Consider the following 22,093-nt stretch of genomic DNA (forward strand, 5'->3'; position numbering starts at 1 on the left):
CGCACGTGGTGGCTCACAGTCTGTAACTCCAGTTCCAGGGGATCTGACGCCGCCTTCTGACCTCCACAAGCAGGATGAACGCATGGGGCACACATACATACACGTAAGCAAAACACTCACCAAGAAGTTTAAAATAAAAATAAAGACTAAAAACAAATGAAACCACCAAAACATGGGCCAGCAAGATGTCTGCTGGTAAAGGTGCTTGCCCCCAAGCCTAGCGACATCAGTTCGATCCGGATGACCTAATCCACATGGTGGAAGGAGAAAACCAACTTGAAAAAGTTCACTTGTGTCCTGCACAGGGGCGCCGTCACCTCGGCCCCACAACAGATGTTAAGATAAACAAACGTCTAAAACACCCAAACTTCATTGGCTAGCTCGGTCCTGGTGGCCACGCCTTCAGACTCATCCCACACTCCAATTGGACAATCTTGCCCACGAGGGCACAGGCTCCCATTGGTCAGCTCTAATTGGGGGCGGGTTCTAGCGTCCCATTGGCCACGCCTGCCGCGGAGGCCGCGCTCGCCCGAGCGGCGACAGTTCGCGGGTCGCTCTCTGCGGTGCCAGCATGTCGCCCGAGGACGCCGAGGAGACGCTGCCGCTACTGCGGCCGCCGGCCGCCAGGTGCGGACCCCGGGGGTCTGCGGCCTCCCTCTCACGCCCAGCGGCGCCGCTCACGCCCCGCCTTGTACCCGCAGCGTTCCCCGCGGCCGCCGGGTCTTCCTCGCCGCCTTCGCCGCCGCCCTGGGCCCGCTCAGCTTCGGCTTCGCGCTCGGCTACAGCTCCCCAGCCATCCCCAGCCTGCGGCGCACCGCGCCCCCCGCCCTGCGCCTCGGAGACAGTGCGGCCTCCTGGTTCGGGGTGAGCCCGCGGGGGTCCCCCACTCTCCGCCGCACCCCAGGGTCCTTTATTCTCTTTCCTCTGAGGCTGCGGGGCGTGGGGTGGAGGGATCGTGGACCGTGGCCCTTGGTGACCGTACGGGTTCCCAGGCCATCGTGACCCTGGGCGCTGCGGCAGGGGGCGTACTGGGCGGCTGGCTCGTGGATCGTGCAGGGCGCAAGCTGAGCCTCCTGCTCTGCACCGTGCCCTTCGTGACCGGCTTTGCCGTCATCACCGCGGCTCAGGACGTGTGGATGCTGCTCGGAGGCCGTCTCCTCACTGGCCTAGCTTGCGGAGTCGCCTCACTAGTGGCACCGGTGAGTGGTTTGGGCCTTCTAGATGATCTTTGCCAGGAAGGCAGTGAAGCCATTCCTCACTTCCAGCATTGCCCTTAGTTGAGCCTCTTTTACTCTACAAATGATGGTATCCCTGTTGTTTAGCAGTTATGACTGGGTTCCCCCTCTTTTCATGTCAGCAGGGCGGTTCTGTTCTGCTTTGTCCCTGGGACAGACTTCTCACTACCTTCACTGCTTGAAACCTACACATTTGCAGCCCACACCAGGATCTTTTATCTGGGCACAGGCTCTTCTCTAAGCTCAGTCCGCGCCCTTGTAAATTAAGAGTTATCCTGAGCTGGTTGTGAGGTCTTTGTACGGGAAGCTGCCGGTCCAGGCATGGTCTCTAGATAGAGACTTGGGCCCTGGTAACAGATCACCAGCAACCCGCAACCACAGACTTGGATGACCACGTCCCTTCCTCACCTCTCATTCTCTGCATCCGTCGGAGCTGTGAAGGAGCTAGAGGAGAGGGAGGCTGTAGACCTGCAGATTTTTTTTTTAACTAGCATAGTCTTGGGCATAAGGTATGGAATAATCTAGAAGTATGGTCGATGCCTGTGACCCCTGAGCTTTGAAGAAGTGATGGCAGCCCCTGGTCGAATTAGGCTGGACACGGGCACTTTCAGTGTCCTGGGTAGCACCTGGAGCTGACCAGGAAGGGAGAAGTCTTTTGTTCTAACTCACATTTGTGCGTATTAAACGTGTACTGGGCTGGGCCTGGTGGCACATGCCTGTAATCCCAGGACTTAAGGGGTAAACACATGAAGATCAGGAATTCATGGTTATCTTCAGCTCATTGGAGGCTAGCCTGGGCTACATGAAACTGTCTAAAAAAATAAATGAGTATAAGGAAGTTCTGTGCACTCCTCTCTCCCCCTGCTCATACACACAGCAGCAACCATTACCCACAATCCTCTCTAAAAATCTGCAGAAGATGGGGTGTCACTCTGCGGCAGTGTGGTTAGACCCTTCCGTCTAAGGGCCCAAGTGAAGTCTCACCTTACCTACGCAGGTGTATATCTCGGAAATTGCCTACCCAGCCGTCCGTGGGCTGCTCGGCTCCTGTGTGCAGCTGATGGTTGTCACCGGCATCCTCTTGGCCTACGCGGCAGGTAGATTTGCACGCTGTCTTTATCCCCGTTAATGGCTACGTGGCCACTTTGGAAACTGAGGTTTAGAGAGGGCAGGAGTTTGCCCAGTGCTACTGACCAGGTGCCAGGTTCTCGGTCACACCCCTGGAGCTTGGTGTGGTAACCGAGCGCCAGGGAGAACTAGAGCAGGTGGTTTCTTCCTTGTCCCAGAAGCCCACGGCACTGGGGGGGCGGGGGGGGGGGGGGGGGGGGACGACTCAGCAGAGGGTTCCAGTGCAAGGAGGGGCGGGGTATAGGGAAATGCCTTAGCTCCCTCACTGGGAGAACTGGAGTTTCAGCATGTTGTCACTGGGTTCAAGTCACATGAAGGAGGCTGGTTCCCAGAGACCCTGAGGGGCAGAGCTGGTGGCCTGCAGAAGTTTCAGGAATTGTTTCCTCACTAGGAAACCTGCCACACCGCCACTTGCTACGTGACTTTGGCCAAGTTTCACTGCCCCTGAGAGCCTCAATTCCCCATCCCTAAATAAATGTCCAGGGCCAGGAGAGTGACAGCATGTGGATGTGCCTGAGAGTGCATCCCCAATGAGAACTGTTAAAAGTTGAGAGCCATGGCGGGTGGGGTGGCTGACAGGCTGTGATCTAGCCTGGGGTATACATACTGGATCTTCACAGTGAACCCCACACAGGTCTCAGTCTTTCATGTTTAACCCCTTTATTGTCCCGGCTTTTCTGTTCGTCCCTGCAGCCTGGCTGCCTCAGGAGCGCTGGGTGAGCCAGAGCCCCTGTGAGGCACAGATGTTGACACTGTGGTGAGGAGACAGTCGGTGTCCGTCAACCACAGTGTTGCCTCCAATGCGAATTCATCACACTGCCTTGCACTGACCTGGTTCTGTCCTTTTGACCCACTGGTATGAGTTGACTGTGACACCAGAAAGTGACGTGGTGGGAACAATAATGCCTCAGTCACGAGACTTAGTGGAACAGCTATTTGTGAGCCTAATTGCTAAAGCAAACTGACTCCTGCAGGCTGTCCTCTGACCTCCACACACGCTGTGCCATGCATCATGCATGCATTTATGTTTTTCAAGACAGGGTTTCTCTGTGTAGCCCTGGCTGTCCTAGAACTCTTTTTGTAGACCAGGCTGGCCTCGAACTTAGAGATCCGCCTGCCTCTGCCTCCCAAGTGCTGGGATTAAAGGCGTGCACCCCCAGGCCCAGCTTAATTACTTGTATACCGCTATGACAAAACACCATGATCAAGGCAACTTATAAAAGTCAACATTTAATTTGAGGTGTATGGTTCCAGAGTCTCCATCATGGTGGGGAGCATGGCAGCAGGCAGGTAAGCATGGCACTGGAACAGAGGCAGAGCTAACTGGGAATGGCAAGGACTTTTTAAACCTCAAAGCTGCTCCCACTGACACACCTCCTACTCCTTCCCAAGCGGTCCCACCAACTGCGGACCAGGTATTCAAACATGCGCATGGAGGGGCCATTCTCATTCAAACCAGCACACCCCAAATAGTTAAATGATACAATAAAATTATGATAAAGGTATAACATGGGGCTTGGGAAGTAGTTCAGCAAGTAGAAGAGCTTGATGCCTAAGCATGGGACCTGAGTTCAAATCCCAGAACCCACATTAAAAGCGGAAGTGTGGTCATGAGTTCCTGGAACTCCAGTGCTGTGGTAGGGCAGACAGGAGGATGCTGGGGCTGCTGACCACCAGCCTCGCTCCAGGTCTAATGGAAGACCCCTGTCTAGGGGATAAGGTGGGCAGCAGTAGACACCAGTGCCTCTGGCTTCCACACTCATACATGAGTGCATACACGCCACACTCACACAGATAAATCAAGAATCGCTTTAAAAGCATACTGTAGTAAATGCATCAATGCAATAGCAGTCATTTCTAGCCGTTTTGCGACGCCCATGCTTTAACATGACTGGGAGGGCAGCCTTTGGGCTCCATCAATATCACCACTGCAGTGCACTGTAATATGTTACCATGGCTACAAGGCAGGCTTGGCATGGACATCTTTCAGCTGCGATAACTTTACATCTTATGTGCAGTCCATCTGTATTCCCCTAAATAGATGCCACCCAATGATGTCCTGATGGAACATTCCTAGTAGCAGCAGTCTCTAACCAACATGAAGGCAGCCGGGCGAGGCAGTGAGGGCCACCCTTGGATGAGTCCCCGCCCGGGCTGGCAAGGGGGCTAGGCTGGCCCGCCCTGGCGCTGACGTCTGCCTTTGCAGGCTGGGTCCTGGAGTGGCGCTGGCTGGCCGTGCTGGGCTGTGTGCCTCCCACCTTCATGCTGCTGCTCATGTGCTGGATGCCCGAGACCCCACGCTTCCTCCTGACTCAGCACCAGCACCAGGAGGCCATGGCTGCCCTTCGGTTCCTGTGGGGCTCTGAGGAGGGCTGGGAAGAGCCCCCCGTTGGGGCTGAGCACCAGGTGAGAGGCTGAGAGATAGCCCGCTGCCAAGGCCACATGCCTGCGTGGCAGCAGCCCTCCCCCCTCAGTGAGGACCAGGACCACCCTGCCTGGGGGCGGGGGGGGGGGGGGGGGCAGCCGGAGCCCCACTTAGCTCCTGCTGTCCCAACAAGTGAAAGGCCAGGCCTGAGGGGAACCGGGGAGGGCTTCATTTCCTGGGAACCACAGGCAGGGGAGTCTCCAGAGTCAGGGCACGCAGACACTGGGCAGCTGTGTGACTGGCCATCTTTGAGTCTTGGCTCCTTCACCTGTAAAAGGAGAGTCCTCACCTCATGGTGATGCTGAGGTCCACACACGGCTACAGGAGGTACTCTCCTCCCCCAGGTGGAGGTGAGCCTGAACACACACAGGTGCTTGTCAGGTACAGGATTCTTGCCCGGAGGGCTGGAGTGCCAGCCTCCACCCCTCCCCTCCTACGTGAGGAGGCTGCAGGGGTCTGTCTGCACACTCAGCGCCACAGGTGGGGTGGGGCCAGCAGGCTGAGGCTCAGTCCCTCACTTAGGCTTCTGGGCTCAAAGAGGGCTTCTCAGGTCGGAGAGAGAACACTGACAGCCGTCTTTGCGGCAGGGCTTCCGTCTGGCTATGCTAAGGCGCCCTGGCGTCTACAAGCCCCTCGTCATTGGCATTTCACTCATGGCCTTCCAGCAGCTGTCAGGGGTCAACGCCATCATGTTCTATGCCAACACCATCTTTGAGGAGGCCAAGTTCAAGGTAAGAGGCCTCCGCCCAGCCTGCCTCATGCCACACGTGTGATTTAGCCTCCCGAAGCCTGGGGCTTTTGACCCAGCTCAGGGACAGAGGGAGAGGGAGGGACTTGCCTCTCTAGCAGACCACCTTTCCCCTCTTCCAGGACAGCAGCCTGGCCTCGGTCACGGTGGGCATCATCCAGGTCCTCTTCACTGCTGTGGCGGCCCTCATCATGGACAGAGCAGGGCGGAGGCTGCTTCTGGCCTTGTCGGGTGAGGCCTGAGGGGAGGGCTCAGCCTCCGCAGCTCACATGGGGAGACAGGGTCAGGGAGGCAAGTGACCATCTGTCCCCAAGCCTTCTTTTCCCTCTGAATTGGGGAAGGGCTGTGGTGAGGTCAGGTCCTGGGCAGTAGCTTTGGCCTACACGCCCATGGGCCACTGGAGCCTGTGAAGGCCGCTGTGGGTGTGGTTGGCCGCTGCCCTTGCTGCTCCTGCGTGTGAACCTCCCAGCATTGGCTGAGGGCTGAGCTCCAAAGCATGGTAGGAATGCTGTCCAGTTGGGCTACCACGGCCAAGGTGTGAGAGTGCGGAAGCTGGCCTTACTCTATTGGAGCAGCCGCACACACTGCCCTCTAGGCCCGTCCCCGCACCCTGCCGAGCCTGAGCCCTTGCCTGCAGGTGTGATCATGGTATTCAGCATGAGTGCCTTCGGGACCTACTTCAAGCTGACCCAGAGTGGCCCCAGCAACTCCTCCCATGTAGGCCTCCTGGTGCCGATCTCTGCGGAGCCTGGTGATGTCCACGTGGGGCTGGCCTGGCTGGCTGTAGGCAGCATGTGCCTCTTCATTGCTGGTAAGAAGGGACTCGGGACGCTGAGGGCGTGGTTTTCCCTGTAGCCCACCATGCCAGGTTCGGTAGCACACACCTTCAAATTTCATCTTACTTGGCTTTGCCCTCTGTCCCAAGGAACATGACTTCCGTGCATGTGGCTCTGACCGTGTGCTGGGCACTGAGCTAAATTCTTTCACATACTCTCCATGACAACTTGCAAGCAAGTCCCATCCTTGTCCTGAAGTCTAAAACGGGAAGGGACTTGCCCAAGGCTCCCAGCAGGGTTGAGGCTGGTAGAACCCCTAAGGCCCGCAGGCTGGGAAGAAGGATGGCGTCGGAGCCCAGCATGTGGGCCTCAGCACTGCCTTGCTCCCACAGGCTTTGCGGTGGGCTGGGGACCCATCCCCTGGCTCCTCATGTCGGAGATCTTCCCTCTGCACGTCAAGGGTGTGGCTACTGGTGTCTGTGTCCTCACCAACTGGTTCATGGCCTTTCTGGTGACCAAAGAGTTCAGCAGCGTCATGGTGAGTGTGGACCCGAGCTTTCTCCTCACACTGTTAGCAAAGGCTTACCTCATGAAACTTATTTCACTGCCAGAGAGATCCCGTGCCTGTGACCTTGAGTGTAAGTGAGGTCTCCTCATGACGGGGACACTGCCATCTCAGGAGTGACATGGAGCCAGAGGCTGAACCAAATGAGGAACCAAATGATCCTCTAAGTCTTCAGTCTGTGTTGGGTTGAAAATAACATGGCCGGCCTTCCCCATTAATGAGTGTCAGAGACACAGGTCAGAAGCCCGTGATATATTTAAGGAAACTTGACAGGCCTGGGCTCTGAGACACACACACACACACACACACACACACACACACACACACACACACACCGAGGGAGAGGGCCTGCTTCCCTGTGCGTACTGCGTAACTGTCTCTCAACATGGACCTGAAGCAGCAGCAGCGCGGGCACACAGCAGGCCTTCCTCTAGGTTGAAGGGATGTCAGTCCATTCACATTTCTGCCCTCAGTGTTAGCTGGCGCTGATGTGGCTGCTGCCTGCCAGCTTCTGGAGAGAGGTCCTGGGGCAGATGAGCGGCCATCTCTTCAGTCACTGGTGCCCTCCATGTCTCCCAGCATGGGCCATGCCCAGGCCTGATTAAGGCAGCAAAGATGGCACCAACTGAGGAGAACAGGGTCGCTTTCATGACAGGTGCCAGGAAGGTGGTGGGTGGCGTGGACACCCAGCTAGCCAAAGACATGCTCAGGCAGACGGGGCCTCCCAGAAAGCCCAGAGGAAGGCGAGCAGAGCCATCATGGAATGTAATAGGGAGCAGCCAGCAAAGGACCTGGGGGAGGAAGCCCAGGAGGACGTGACAGAGACCCAGCAGGGACCAGGGGAGCACCCTGCTGAAGAGGCTGGAAGGTCACTGGTGTCCCCTCCTGTGAGGAGTGAACGGAGGAGGGGACTTTGCTCTGCCACCTGCAAGGTCGCAGCCTCGCCCCTGCCCTCTTTCAAGAACAGCAGTTCCCCGCCCTTCCTCAGCAGAGGACTCACAGCAGCTGGGACACTGGAGGGCAGCGCCTAAGGTGTAGGAGTGAGGGCAGGAAGCCTGGGATGCCCAGAAACAGGAACCTGTGTCCTTGACATTTCTGATCTCAGGGCAGTCACTACATTACCTACTGTGAGCCTCGGTTCTCAGACACACGTCACCTTGGGTGGCGGTGAGCTATCATCCACACAGCTGGGTCTCCAGAGACATGCCAAGCCGGCAGGGCAGGCTGCAGTCAGGGTTGCAGGGTTGCGGGTTGCGAGGGCTGACCTCTGACCTCTGGCTACCTCCACATGTTGACCTCTGGCTACCTCCACATGTGCCTTCCTCTTCTGCAGGAGATCCTCAGGCCCTATGGCGCCTTCTGGCTCACCGCTGCCTTCTGTGTCCTCAGTGTCCTTTTCACGGTGACTTCTGTCCCTGAGACTAAAGGCAGGACTCTGGAACAAATCACAGCCCGTTTCGAGGGACGGTGACAGCCGCTTTCTGTAACTGGCAGCCCTGAGCTGGCCTGACTTCGGGTTTCAGGAGTAGACTGCCTGTAGCTGAGCCACACCTCGGTCTGAGCCTGGAGCCCCCGACTCCTCACCTCAGAGCCCCTCCTTGTCCAGGCTGAGACCCAGGCCCATGCTGTGAGGTTCACCGGGTTCTGGATCTAGTCTCTGCAGCCTGCGGCACACGCCGGACATCTGAGGAGCTGTGCAGCGGAGCCTCGCAGGAGTGTCTCCTGCCTCAGTCAGCATCTGAAGTGACGTGAGGCCTCCTGCCTGCTGTTTTCTGGCTGGGGATCTTTTGGCTCTTGGGTCCTAAGCATCTGCCTGTGCCTCACACTTGACTGTGGGATCAGAAAGGAATTTGGCCGCATAAAAGTTGGGCTCAGAGACAGGGTTGTGACCTCTTTGAGTGAGCCCAGATTGAGAAGAAATGTTCTAGTCAACCAAGCCCTCCTCAGCCCTGCCCAGAGATCCTGTGGATCCACCTTGGGGTCAGCCACCTTACCCATCACTTGGAGGTTCTTTCCAGCCCTTTCCTGGGTTCAGTGTCCTGGGTCAAATCTTGTTGAGTTTCCAAAAATAAAAAAAAAACAAAACTCTTTCTGTTTGGCTGTAATGGAGCCAGAAGTCTTTTGCAGGTTGCTTGTATCATGGGTCATGCATGAGACAGATCGAGTTAGCATGGTTGACAGCAGCCAGCCATCTGCTAGAAACTTGACTGGCATGGAAAAGCTGTGCCTTTCCAGAGGTGACCCCGAAGTGAGACCATGGCTCCATCATGAGGCTGTCCTCTGACACCCGCTGTCAGTTACTCAAAACAGCGGGCTTGCGTGGTGGTGCACTCGAGGCGGAGGCAGGGGGATCTCTGAGAGCGTCCTTCCACCGTGTGCACCTGGGACCCTGGACAGCAGGGGTCGTTCCCCAGCAGGTCATCTTGCCAGCTATCACGCCTGGCTTTCTGTGGACGTCCTGGATCTGAGTCAGGTCCTCAGGCTGTCACAGGCTGTCACAGCAGCCACTTTACTGACTGAGCACCCCAGCCCCTGGTGTCATTTTTTTACATTTATAGTGAGACACGTGTGTCATAGCTCACGTGTGAAGGTCAGAGGGCAGCTTTTGTCCCAGCTTTTGAAGCAAGGGCCTTTGCCCACTAAGCCATCCTTGCCAACTTCCAGTGTCTGTTAGGATCCTCTCTGGCTGATGGAAAGTGTGTTGCCGGTTAATCATATGGATGGAGCACTGCGGTAGCTTTCACCATCTTGGTGACTTAAATTGGACAAGAAAGAATGTAATTGTAAATCTGTTTTTGTCTGTGACTTTTTTATTTTATCTTGGGGACAGTCTCACTCTTAGTCCATCTCTCATCTCCTGATTCTCCTGCCTTAGCCCTTGGCTTCCCTGTTCCCTCTTGCGCTGTAAGGACGCCATTCTCCCTGCTGTCCTGGCTGTTTAGTTGATGCCGTTCCTGCTCTGTCCCGACTGTCTATAGTCAGTGGACGCCGATCCTGCTCTGTCCCGACTGTTTATAGTCAGTGGATGCCGTTCCTGCTCTGTCCCGACTGTCTATAGTCAGTGGATGCTGTTCCTGCTCTGTCCCGACTGTTTATAGTCAGTGGATGCCGTTCCTGCTCTGTCCCGACTGTCTATAGTCAGTGGATGCTGTTCCTGCTCTGTCCCGACTGTCTATAGTCAGTGGATGCCGATCCTGCTCTGTCCCGACTGTTTATAGTCAGTGGACGCTGTTCCTGCTCTGTCCCGACTGTTTATAGTCAGTGGATGCCGATCCTGCTCTGTCCCGACTGTTTATAGTCAGTGGACGCTGTTCCTGCTCTGTCCTGACTGTTTAGTTAGTGGACACTGATCCTGCTCTGTCCCGACTGTTTATAGTTAGTGGACGCTGTTCCCGCTCTGTCCCGACTGTTTATAGTCAGTGGATGCTGTTCCTGCTCTGTCCCGACTGTTTATAGTCAGCGGACGCTGTTCCTGCTCTGTCCCGACTGTTTATAGTCAGCGGACGCTGTTCCTGCTCTGTCCCGACTGTTTATAGTTAGTGGACACCGATCCTGCTCTGTTCCGACTGTTTAGTTAGTGGACACCGTTCTTCCTGGTTGATGTTTTTCTCTCACTTTCCACTTAGATCCTTTTTGTGGGGAGGATATGGAGACAAGTTCTTGCCCTAGAGCAGCCCAGGCTGGCCCTAAAACTCAACTGTAGCTCAGGCTGGCTTCAAGCTTAGTGATCCTACCACTGGGTGCTGTAATCCCAGGTGTGCAATTCCAGGTGTGCAAACCACACCTGCTTTCACGACACCTTTTTGTGTCTTTGCTCTGTGCTGTTTCACTTTATGTTCTACAAATACTTTGCCCTGGCAGTCATGCTTTAAAGCAATTCTAATCCTTTTCAGTTTATGACGATTGTGAGACCACACCCTCCCCTGGTGAGGATTCTTGAACAGAATCACACTGGCAGCTTTGGTGGGGTGAAATACTCTTCTGCAAGTGTCACTTAAGCCAAGTAAGCTGTAGGGTGGTGTTGCCCAAGTCTCCTGTATGAGGCAGGAGAGATGGAGCCAAACCCAGAATACATACAGGGTGTACAGAGAGACGGGTGTACAGAGAGATGGATGTACAAACGGATGAGTGTACAGATGGGTATACAGAGAGACAGGGGTGTACAGAGAGATGGATGTACAAACAGATGGGTGTACAGACAGGTGTACAGATGGATATACAGAGAGACAAGCATACTGAGAGACAGGGTGTACAGACAGTGTACAGAGACGGGTGTACAGAGACAGTGCACAGAGAGACGGGTGCAGAGAGACGGTGTACAGAGAGACAGTGCACAGAGAGACGGGTGTACAGAGAGACAGTGTACACAGAGACGGGTGTACAGAGACGGGTGTACAGAGAGACAGTGTACAGAGAGACAGTGCACAGAGAGACAGTGTACAGTTTTTGCAACGGGCTGAGAAGCCCAGAGTCGGCAGTGAGTCAGCAGCTCGTGGCCCAGGAGTGCTGACAGTGCGACTCCAGCCCAAAGGCAGGCACGAGACTCAGTGCCATTGCTGCCAATGACCATAGCCAGCTTTTGCTGCGGGTGCGGGAAACCCGCGCTTGGGTGTTGGGCTGCGGAGCAGGCACCTCAGTGACTGAGCCCTCCCCCAGCCCCTAGTTTTGTCGCTCTCTCTCCGTCTTCTCCATTTGTCTTACTCTCTGTGACTTTATCCTGTGCTGCTTAGGGTGTCTTTTCTAAGGATATACACTTACACCATTTGAGCCAGGCAGTGGTGGTACCTGCCATTAATCCCAGCACTCGGGAGGCAGAGGCAGGCAGATCTCTGAGTTCGAGGCCAACCTGGTCTACAGAGTGAGTTCCAGGACAGTCAGGGCTACACAGAGAAACCCTGTCTTGGAAAAAAAAAATCAGAATGAGGCATTATTTACATAAGCAGAAACCAACAATCAGTACAAAATCTAATGATTTATAGCACAGCGTAGTTATGAGCCACCACCACACTCAAGGACAGGACACTTTCATATCCCTGTGCAGCATCACCCCTGCATCTATGGCCCTGGACACCAGTGGCCTGTGCTCTCCACCAGGCTTTCCACAGAATCGTATAAAGGTGTAATCATGGTGTGAGGCCTCTGTGCTTGGCCTCTTTAATGGAGCACAGTACCTTTTGGATTCATTCATGTGGTTAGGGGCATCAACAAGTCACTTCCTGTAATCTGAGAAGATTGTCGCTATTTCCAGTTTGGGGATATTACTGGGGGGCGTGGAGCCCCATTGCCAACATCTGCAGACATATCTTGTGTGTGGAGCGTACTTTAGAAGCTGCTTCGACTTTCAAAGTTGTTTCCCATCCCACCCAGTGGCGCCATGTCATTGATGCTTATTCCCTGTTATAAAGCAAGCCATAGATTCTAACTTTTTTAAAGTCGTCTTGTTTTCTGATTTCTCCTCCGATGAGTTGATCTGGTTATCTTGACCCATCTCAAACAGCTGATTTTTCGCATATCTGGCATGTTTTGTCCGCACTTAGGCTTAGGGCTGAAGAACTACATTCTAATACCTGGCATAAGTCTCCTGACTCAACACACACACACCTCCAATACACTACAGATTTGTTTCTATTAATACACCTCCGATGTCATTTTGGTGGGTTTTGACAAGGAAGAAATGGAGGTGTATGTTTGGTTCACCATCAGTTCGTGCAGTTACCATGCTGACAGTACCTGGCAGAGGTAGATGCTCAGATATTTGCTGGATGTAGAATTATTCCACTGTATAACTATATCAGTACTTACGTCAACCCTTTATTAGATATAGAACTTAACGCAATTCCATAATCCACATTTAGGTTGTTTCCAGTCTCTTTATTGAGAATTTGGGTGTCATATGTAGATTCATTTTAAAAGGGGGAGACTGACAATAGATGGAGATGAAAGGAATAAAGGACAATGGTAGAGACAGATGGAGAAGCAAGGAAACCCCGAGAGGTGAGGGGGTGGAGGGTGAGGGTGGACATGAAGGAGGTAACGAAAAGAACAGATGTTGTCTGAGCAAACCTCCACAGGATGAAACCGTACAGGTGTGGTTGTTGGTCAACAGTGTGCACACTGGCAGAGCAACCCGTCCATCTTGATAGGCCGCAATGGCTGTGTCTGAGAAGGGCCTTCCCTCGTGACCAAGTCAGTTCTCAGCGAGTCACAGCAAAGGCCATGGCGTAGCACCTCAGACAGGTATGGACATGACTATGACTAGGGAAGTTAGCCGGCTCAACACATCAGGCCACAGGGGCTGAGGCAAGCGGCCTGCCTACACCACTGTCTGCTCAGGCCATCTATTCTCAGCCACAGACTGGTCCTTGCAAAGGTTAACTGTAGCTTGCCCACTGTCCAACCTCTGTCAACGGGCTAATGAAAGACCAGAAGGCAGGAGGTCAGGCGCATAGACCACTGGAGAGGTGATTAAACATGTAGGCACTATCACTGGCTTCAAACTGATTCCCTGTAACCTGGGGGAGGAGCCAGGCAGCATGGGAAAGGGTACGTCAGGAGGCTAAATTCCAATTCCAGTGTAGTACTTACTGCCTGTGACCTGGACTGTCACAATGTCTCTGGGCCAATTGATTACCTCTAAACGGCCTGGTGCTGAGGTACGTAAAGCGCCTGAACAGAGGATGGCAAAGAAAATGCTGGCCCACAGCAGCTGTTTGAGGGGGGTGGTAGGGCGCAGCATGTGTGAACCTCGGATGTATCTATCACAAACGGACACTTGAAAGGGAGTTTTCAAGGAAGGGCCTCACTCTATAAACCAGGCTGGCCTTGAACTCTTAATCCTACTGCCTTAGGTCTCTTTCCCCAGTGCTGGGATTCCAGACACACACTACCGCGTCTGGCCTGAGGTTTCCTCCTGTTTTTCCCCACCCTGCCGCCTCAGGGTACCGCCTTCTGACTACCCACCTGCTCCCAGATGCCAGTGCTCTGGGCATCCATACATTCCCCAAGGCCTCCACAGTCTCTGGAAACTTCCCCTCGGAGTATAAAGTTTGAGAAGCCACGAGCCAGCTCCATCAGACAGTCCTGTGCCTGCCCCCGCCCCTCCCCCACCAAAGAGCCGAAGTCAACAGCCTAAGAACAAGGCATGGAGAGGGGAGATGGCCATTTCCAGGAGAGGTGTAGCAGACACAGCTTTATGCTGCCTGAGGTACAAACCTGCACTCCCCACAAATGTCAATTACCCCTTACCACATCCACATTACCATCCCCGGAATAACGTGGGCAAATCCTGGTTTCTGCAAAGCGCGGAAGTGGCCTGCACCCCTACGTAGCCATATGCAGAATGACATCATCTGACACCTGAAACACTCTGCCATCTCCCGGCGGTCAAAAGTGAGACCACAGGACTAACTAAGACAGGAAACCTGCTAAAGACCAGTGGCCCTTACGGGGCTTAGCTCCTACCAGGCCTTGGAGCCATGAAGATCAATCACGCTAGCTGAGGTGAGCTCGGGGCTGCTCGATCCCAAGCAGGGGAAACGATGACTCCCTGGGCTCCGGAGCTCGTCCTGACTGCTGAGCGTGGCAGGTCAGCGAACAGTGAGGCCCAAGCTGCTTGCCTCCGACCCTCCCGGCCCGCGCCCCACCGCAAACGTGCTCGGGGCACCGCAAACGTGCTCGGGGCACCGCAAACGTGCTCGGGGAGCAATGACCTCTGTTCTCTGGGAGTCGCCCACATCAGCACCCTTCCCGGCATCCCTGGCGGCCGGGTCGCCCCCCGTCCCAGGTTCCACGTCCGGATCCGAGTGCCCTGAAAGATGCGGAGTTTAGTTCCAGGATGGACTCTGGAAGCGAGGACGGGCATGCGGGAGTTCTGTGTGAAACACACCGCACGAGGCAACAGGGGTTACAATCCTGGCAGCCGGGAAGAGACCGCAGAGGAGCGGACACACCGTGACTTGTTAGAAGTGACTTCCGGTGTGCGGACTGCGCGTGGCCGGAAGTGACGTGATTCCTACGCGCCCGCCTGCCGCGGGTGAGCGGTCCGCGCGGTGTCTGGGGCCAGGGGCTCGCAGGAGGGCCGCGTCAGGGCTGCCGTCTGTGGGGCGGTGAGAAGCGGCGGGGAGCTGTGCAGCTGTGCGCAGGAGCGCCCACCAGAACTCTCTCCACCAGCGGCCTGAGCGGAGTGGGCTCTGCGTACCCCCTGCCTGCCTCTTACCCAGAGCCGAGAGGGACACGGGCGACGTTGGCTTCCGCCCCGGGAAGCAGCTGGAGATGCTTGGAACAGGGAACACTTGGAGGTTCAGCCTCTTAGCACGGACTTCGCAGAGGCAGGGGAGGGTGCTGTCTGAAGGTCCTTAGCCTGGGTTTCTCTGTAGAAAACAGATCTTAGCTCTCTTCATGTCTCTAAGAACTGTAACCAGGTGAAACAGCGTCTGAAGGTACTTGGAACGCAGAACAAATGTGTGTGACTATCCTACCTGCATCCCAAAAGATGACGGTGTACAGGGCTAGATGCACATCAGCAGTAGGTCTATGTTAAAACCAGTGCCCGGTTCTGACCTTTTATTCAGATTAAGTTACACATCATAGTAGTCGTTTCACGCTTTTAAAGGTGACCTTTTACATTCGGTGGTTCAGGCAGTGTTTTCATGTAGTTATGTAACCACTAGGTAATTCCAGAACACATCATCTGGAAGAGAAACCCCTTATCTATTTATTAGTAGTCACTCCTCAGACCTAAGCTCCAAGTTCCTCCGCTTTCTGTCTGGATTTGCCGGGCATGTTACATAGGTGGATTCATGCAATACATGGCCTTGTCTAGCCTGTCAGTGTTCAGGGCTCATCCATGTTATAATGTGTATGAACACTCAGACCTCTTTATGACTGAAAAACACACATCCCATCTTATTCCTCAGTGAATGGACATTTTGGATTACATTCACTTATAGGTCGTTATGAGCAGTGCTGCAATTAACACGTATGCAAAGGTTGTGATGACATATTTAACGTGTGTGCACCCATGCCGAGTGTACATACATGCACACCCCAAAGAGTGTTGAATCCCCTGGAGTTACAGGTGATTGTGAGCTACCCCACTTTAGGTACTGGGAATTGAACTTGGGCCCTCTACAAGAGCAGCCACGCCAGGCAGTCAAAAAAGAAGCAGACATCCTCAGTGTGATTGTCTTAAGGGGAGAAAGCCTTCAATCTCTAGTATGTTAGTACCACATTCCATAGTAGTTATTTCCAGTCAGTGTTTTTGGTTTTTGTTTTTGCAGTACTTTAATTAGCGTAGAGCTTTATGCTTTCTAGTCGACTTCGCCCTACCCTCTTAAGAATTTTGTGTTTATGCCTGTGAGTAAATGCCACATGCATGCAGGTACCCACATAGCAGAGGTGTCAAATCCATAAGGGCTGGAATTACAGGTGTTTTAGCCAGTATGGGGCTGGGAAACACACTCAGGTCCTCTGCAAAAAGACTTAAATTCTTTTCGATTTTAAGGTGTATGTTGACCTTGCATTTATGTGCATCCCATATATGTACATACATGCCCTAAGAGACCAAAAGAGGGCATCAGTATTATTATTCAGCTGTCATGTATGCTATGAACAGAACCCAAGTCCTCTGGCAGAGCAGCCAGCATCCTTTAAACTTCTTAAAACTGTCCCCCAAATTGCTCAGGGTGGCCTACTTCAGCTTCCAATAGCCAGAATTATGGCGGGTGCCAGGAAGCAGCTTGTGTTTTAAGTGTCCACTCTGGCGGCCCACCTTGTTTCTTCTGCTTATGGTAAGCTGAGTCACTCACTAGTAATCACTTCTCATCTGCAGCCACTTTCCCCAGAGAACTAAACACGCCGTATTTCTAAACCCACCTACATGGAAGGCAGCATTGTATACCAACTGATTTACCCATAAAATCCAAAGACCAGCAGAGGTCCTGGCTCAGGCAGATCTAAACTCAAGGCCAGCCTAGTCTAGTGTTCCATGACAGCTAGAGCTATACATAAAAACTGTCTCAAAAAGACTTAAAAAAACAAAACACCTTAGACCTTTACAAGATTATCCCCTTTCCACTGATGTATGATTTGCACACTGATCCCCAGCATTGGACATGGGGAGCATAACTTTTTTTCTGAGACAGGGTTTCTGTGTAGTTTTGGTGCCTGTCCTGGATCTCGTTCTGTAGCCCAGGCTGGCCTTGAACTCACAGAGATCCATCCACCTGGCTCTGCCTCCCGGAGTGCTGGGATCAAAGGCGTGCGCCACTGTATGTATGTGTCAGGTCTCCTGGAACTAGTTTGTTGTGAGCTGCCATACGGGTGCTGGAGGAGCAGCCAGTGCTCTTAACTTCCAGCGCCCTATATGAGGGTAGGAAATGGGAAAAACTACCCAAGCACCCAGGGACCATGTCACCTGAGCCTCCCCCCTCGTGGTCAACACGGCAGCAGACAGGCTTCATTGATTTCTTTCAGCGCCTTCCCAGCCCCTAGGGTGGCTGGATGGGTGTTTGGTGAGCTGAAATCTGACAGGTTTGTAGACTGCTGCCAGCATGTGCCTGTGCATGCTTGGTATCCTTGGAATTAGAGGTGGTTGTGAACAACCATGTAGATGCTAGAAATCAAAGCCTGGTCAACTGCAAAAATACATGTGCTACCAAGTCATCTATGCAGTGTTGTTTAATTCAAGTTACATTGGACCTTTTCTTATTCTAAATACAGACACAATTTGTGTTCATTGGGGAGAAACACTTATGAAGTGGAAAACACACCCTTGACCCCACAGAGCGCTTTCCCTTTCATGCTGTGGTCCAGGTGTAGAGCTTTCTCAGATGCCTTGCTGTACATACTGCTGTCTTTTGTAACCAAGTGTCTTAGATGGCCTGTCCCTAAAGCTTAGCTGGGTTTTGGGAACTTGTACCCCACACTAGATACCACCTTGCCCAGGCTTGACCCAAGGGGAGGAACTCTGGGCCTGCCTCAACTTGAGGAGGTGCCAAGCTTTACCTCAAGCCCACAGGAGGCCTGCCCCCTTGAATGGAGGCAGGAGTACAAGGGGAGGGGGGAGTACTTGGGGGAGAGGAAACTGGCTGGTATGTAAATTAGAACAAGATTCTTCCTGACAGCCTGACCACACCCACAGAAAAGGCCCCTTTCCTTCCTAGCTGTCTTCTGAGCCTGTCTACAAAGCTACACCAGGTCTTTGTGCTTCATATTCTGCTATCATGGCCATACTGAACATCCCAAAAAGAGAAACACTCCCCCTTCCCCAAAAAACAGCCAGGCCCATTGGTTATCAGACAGATGGTCTTTTATTGAAATATTCTCTCTTGTTGCTTCTTAACTCTGTGGAAAACGGAGGAAAATTCACAATCACAATGGGGAACACACATTACAAAGAATTTTCACCCTTTAAGGATGCCCCAATAAGACACCAGAGGCAACCAGAGCCCCGCTGCCCCCACTCTAACAAGGGGAATCAGGCAAAGTCACTTACAGCTGGGCATTCCACCACACCACTGTTGATGTCGTCAATGATGTCATGAGGATGGCGCCCGTCCACATTGCAGCCCACAGACTGTGCAGTGCCCAGGATCTCTTTAATAGTTCCTATATAACAAACAAAAGTGGCCTCAGCAGATCTCAGTTCCTTGCAACTCTTAGACTGAGGGGCAGAGGGAAAAAAAAACATGGCTCCATGGGCTTCCGTGATGCTCAACTAAAAAATTTGCATCCTGCTGGGTGGTGATACACACCTTTAATCCCAGCGCTTGTGAGGCAGAGTTCAAGGCCAGTTGGGTTTACAGAGCTAATTCCAGGACAGCCGGGGATACAGAGAAACCCTGTCTCAGAAAAGTGCATGCCAATCTTGGGCCTTCAACAGCCGTTTAGTGAAAATAATTTGCTCTTACCAGAAAGTTCTCTGGCTAAAGACCGGTGTCGCATCTGCCGGGCAATGTTGACGATCTCGTCGAAAGTGATGTTTCCACTGTGTTTAACTGCAGGGAAGAAAAAAAGCTTTAGTTCAATCTGAGACAAGACCCCATGATTTCGTTTTCCCTATTTCTGGGCTGTCCCCATGCTTTCGGCACAGAGTCATCCACATGGAGGACAACCCTGTTTCCTAAGCTGGGATTTCTGTCAGCTCACCACTGGATTGCACCAGCCAACAACGCTGGTCAGGTGCAGTGGCGGGTGGCTAGGGTGCAGCCGACACTAGGGTTATTTCTGCACCCAGAGGACGAGGCAGGGGACAAAGGGCCTGAAGTGAGCCCATCCTGACCCATTTAGAGGGAACTAAATGCCAAGCAGCAAACACTGGAGGGGAACCCCGGAGTGCAAATCGACTCACTGTTCTTCTGCTTCTTTCTGTCTCTTGGTGGCTCCTTGAGGGCTTTGATGATCAGGGCAGAGGCAGAGGGCACCACCTCAATCTGCAGGAAATTAAGTTAATAAGCACAGTGCAGGAATCCTCCAACACCAATACCGCTACCAAAACATGCTAACGGAGCCAGCAAGACAGCTCAGTGGGAAACAGTATTTCTTGCTGGGCCTGACCACGAGTTTAATCCCTAGGCCCCACACGTGGAACCCTGCACCCTGGCTCCTACACCTCCAGAACAGCCAGATCCCATGACTGTCCAAGGCCTGCCACCCCCGCCCTCCCGACACCCAGCAAAGCGAATACCTGGGCCTGTCTGTTCTGGATGGTCAGCTTCACTGTGATCCTCAGGCCTTTCCAGTCTCCGGTTGCCTTGGCAATGTCGTCACCAACTTTTTTTGGAGACTGTGGAAATAATGGCAATAAAATAATTACCACGTGCCCGAAGTTGAAGGCATAGCCTTCCTCATCACTCCACATAATCGTGCCCAAAGACCCCCAAAGCTCGTTTACTAAGCCAGCTCCGTCCCAAGGGCACAGCAGCAAATGCCTTCAGCCGCAGTGGGTAACCTAGAGCTTCGCTGCTGGGTTACCATGTTACCAGGCGGGTGCGACCTTAAAGGTGCACAGGCTGGCCACAGGGATTTTACTAGCCACTCACCGACTCCACTGCTCCACCTAGGAACCAGGTAAGAACACTACTTCCTGTCCACCAGGCACATGGTGCTGTTTGAGCTTCCTCTTTACCTCCTAGAGCCCATGGGCAAGTCTGCGAGCTGGCTCAGCCAAGCCCGGGGACTGCCACAACTGTGCCGAGGCACGAGCCCATAAGCACTCATCTCAACTTTCCTTTGTAAGTGTTAGAAACAAGTCAAAACGGGGCTGCAGAGGGCCCGGGTTCGAGTCCCAGCACTCTCCCGGTAGCTGGCCCACATGAGGCACGTGGTGCCTTGACCTCCACAGGCACAGTCACGCAGTCCGCTCTCGCGGTAAGTACACGTACACGTACGTACACACACACACAAGCTCTCGGCAGCGCCCACTTACCAGACCCAGGGGGCCGATCTTGGGGGCCAGGGCGGACGTGGCGCCGACCTCACCTCCGGTGCACCTCAAGTACACTGAGAAAAAGCACAATTAGACCTCCTGCGGGGCGCGCCGGGTCGCCCTGGGCTCGGGCCGCAGACCTCCGGGGCCAGGCCTTACCCTCAGGCGCACAGGCTGCGGGGGCGTCGGTACTCCCTCCCCATCTACACTCGAGGAGGCCGAGGCCCGCGGCAGACCCGCCAGGCCCGGAGCCAGGCCCCGGGACGGCGCGCGCCGGGGAGGGCGCCCCCCGCAGCCCGGCCGCAGCCAGGGCACGCACCGACTTTGATCTCGTTGGGGTCGAACTTGGGCGGCATGGTGGAGGCGGCTGGTGTCGGATGAACCCGGATTCGGGACGACCGAAGAGCGTTGCACCGTGGCCTCCTCCGAGCCGAAAGCCGAAAAGGCGGCCGCCGCCCCGCCCACGCCGGATATAGGCAGGAAAGCTCGGCTCTCGCGATAACCGCCGGCTCCGCCCCGTGTCGGGGCGACACCCTCGCCGCCCTGTTTTTTGTGGGCAGGCGTTTGCGGCAGAGGACTGGAGAGCCGGGTTCGTGGGTGAGCCAGGGGTTCGGAAGGGGTGGACGTTCGGAGCACTTTTCCCGGGCCCAGTCAGAGTAGAGGGGCTGCCCCAGAGGCCCTGGCGCCTGATGTAGTCCACCTTCCTTACAGGGGTGACTCTGGAGTCGCAGGACCCCGCCCCGCCCCTAAGGAATCCGCACCAGGCTTGCGGGACCCCAGTGCCAATGCTGCCCTAGTACCCTCCTTACCCATTGCTGTGTGTGCATGTTAGTTATACGAGCAAACTATTCCGGTCTAAATCACGATCTTAATTCTGCAGTGCCTTGGTTTCTAGAGTCGCAAGACTTTGTCATCCTGAACTGCATGATTTTATGAGATTCAGAGTTTCGGTCCTAACTTCCTATGTTGGAAGGAGACCGGACTCCAGCCGGCCTTCCTGGTGCCTATGGTCTGCATATATGACCAAGCCTTCAGCGTGACTGGCCTACCTTGAGGTCCACCCCAAAATCGGAACATCAGTGAAGGACCTTTCCATCCACAAAGCCAGGTCAGCCACTGGCCAGCTCTGCCAGGGAAGGATGGGTGTGGTTCTCCCAACCAAGCTACACCGTCAGGGAGGTTCAAACCAGATCTGAAAGAGCCCGTGTTGAGAATGACTAGGGAAGAGGACTTGGGGTGGAGGGTGGGAGGTAGTCATTGAATAGGAGTTCCCTTGGAGGATAGGGAGGGGGGAGAGCCAGTCAGTAGCAAGCAGAAGGTAAGTCATCCATACGGGATGGAGGAGGGCTGTTTTACATCATTCTTCAGGAGTGCCAGCAGGTGAGTGGGGAAAGAGCTGGCTCTGCAGACCTGACCACCTCCCCTGACAGCCCACAGCCAGGAATGGAGGTCTGAAATCTCTAAGGACGCAGGATGTGATGTGTCTTCAACGGCCAGGCTCCTCTAGCCCTTTCTCCTGGCACCTGTAATACTTCCTGAATCTATTTGTCATAATGCACGTATGTGGTGCACTCTGTGTCAGATTCTGTGGCACAGGCCTGACATGCATGCATCACTGAGTCCCACAGAACCCACTGTTGGCAACATTACTCCATGTCACATTTGAGGAAATAGGCTGTGTGGTGACCCCCAGTGACACAGCTGATGTCTTGGATGTCAAAGCCTATGATGTGAGCTACACACTCATTCAGCACTGGAAGTTGCAGATTCTGAGCCGGCTGTGGGCACCC

The 22,093-nt window shown here is 54.1% G+C and overlaps 3 protein-coding genes and 1 non-coding gene across 9 annotated transcripts in view; 2 read left to right on the forward strand and 2 right to left on the reverse strand.

The window, feature by feature from the left end:
- The first annotated feature begins 510 nt into the window (after nucleotides 1–510).
- Slc2a8 (solute carrier family 2 member 8) lies at nucleotides 511–8,751 on the forward strand. Of its 2 annotated transcripts, XM_006988708.4 has the most exons (10): nucleotides 511–627; nucleotides 702–864; nucleotides 993–1,199; nucleotides 2,233–2,332; nucleotides 4,570–4,769; nucleotides 5,376–5,519; nucleotides 5,659–5,767; nucleotides 6,174–6,347; nucleotides 6,705–6,850; nucleotides 8,211–8,751. In XM_006988708.4, the coding sequence occupies exons 1-10, from the start codon at nucleotides 572–574 to the stop codon at nucleotides 8,346–8,348; spliced, it is 1,437 nt and encodes a 478-aa protein (XP_006988770.1). In that variant the 5' UTR covers nucleotides 511–571; the 3' UTR covers nucleotides 8,349–8,751. The 2 variants fall into 2 exon arrangements, with proteins under 2 accessions (XP_006988770.1, XP_076424981.1); XM_076568866.1 differs by lacking the exons at nucleotides 5,659–5,767; nucleotides 6,174–6,347; nucleotides 8,211–8,751 and having other exon boundaries at nucleotides 6,705–6,849.
- A 9,412-nt stretch (nucleotides 8,752–18,163) lies between these two features.
- Rpl12 (ribosomal protein L12) lies at nucleotides 18,164–21,023 on the reverse strand. The gene is made up of 7 exons (XM_006988707.4): nucleotides 20,623–21,023; nucleotides 20,304–20,377; nucleotides 19,563–19,661; nucleotides 19,227–19,308; nucleotides 18,787–18,873; nucleotides 18,372–18,484; nucleotides 18,164–18,220 (listed from the first exon to the last, which is right to left on the reverse strand). The coding sequence occupies exons 1-7, from the start codon at nucleotides 20,657–20,659 to the stop codon at nucleotides 18,215–18,217; spliced, it is 498 nt and encodes a 165-aa protein (XP_006988769.1). The 5' UTR covers nucleotides 20,660–21,023; the 3' UTR covers nucleotides 18,164–18,214.
- Nucleotides 18,944–19,070, reverse strand: LOC121829226 (small nucleolar RNA SNORA65). Its single transcript, XR_006072009.1, has one exon. It is a non-coding gene; the product is annotated as a small nucleolar RNA SNORA65 (small nucleolar RNA).
- Lrsam1 (leucine rich repeat and sterile alpha motif containing 1) overlaps nucleotides 20,777–22,093 on the forward strand; it is a 71,439-nt gene continuing 70,122 nt past the window's right edge. For 2 of the 5 annotated variants that reach the window (XM_042274841.2, XM_076568867.1), the window contains exons 1-2: nucleotides 20,777–20,900; nucleotides 21,184–21,411. The gene's annotated coding sequence lies outside the window, so the exon portion shown is untranslated. The remainder of the gene's footprint in view (nucleotides 20,901–21,183; nucleotides 21,412–22,093) is intronic. The other 3 variants (XM_042274842.2, XM_042274845.2, XM_042274844.2) reach the window with 3 other exon arrangements.

This window comes from Peromyscus maniculatus, chromosome 4 (assembly GCF_049852395.1).
Source record: "Peromyscus maniculatus bairdii isolate BWxNUB_F1_BW_parent chromosome 4, HU_Pman_BW_mat_3.1, whole genome shotgun sequence".
Classification (NCBI taxonomy): Eukaryota; Metazoa; Chordata; class Mammalia; order Rodentia; family Cricetidae; genus Peromyscus; species Peromyscus maniculatus.

What these genes read in the sequence shown, in the direction of transcription:
- Slc2a8 (XM_006988708.4), top strand. Translation starts at nt 572, where the DNA reads ATGTCGCCCGAGGACGCCGAGGAGACGCTGCCGCTACTGCGGCCGCCG. An exon ending in CCGTTGGGGCTGAGCACCAG is followed by an intron (nt 4,770 to 5,375) that starts GTGAGAGGCTGA and finishes TCTTTGCGGCAG; the next exon opens with GGCTTCCGTCTGGCTATGCT. An exon ending in TTGAGGAGGCCAAGTTCAAG is followed by an intron (nt 5,520 to 5,658) that starts GTAAGAGGCCTC and finishes CCCCTCTTCCAG; the next exon opens with GACAGCAGCCTGGCCTCGGT.
- Rpl12 (XM_006988707.4), bottom strand. Translation starts at nt 20,659, where the DNA reads ATGCCGCCCAAGTTCGACCCCAACGAGATCAAAGTCG. An exon ending in CCCCAACGAGATCAAAGTCG is followed by an intron (nt 20,378 to 20,622) that starts GTGCGTGCCCTG and finishes GCTTTTTCTCAG; the next exon opens with TGTACTTGAGGTGCACCGGA. An exon ending in AGATCGGCCCCCTGGGTCTG is followed by an intron (nt 19,662 to 20,303) that starts GTAAGTGGGCGC and finishes TTATTTCCACAG; the next exon opens with TCTCCAAAAAAAGTTGGTGA.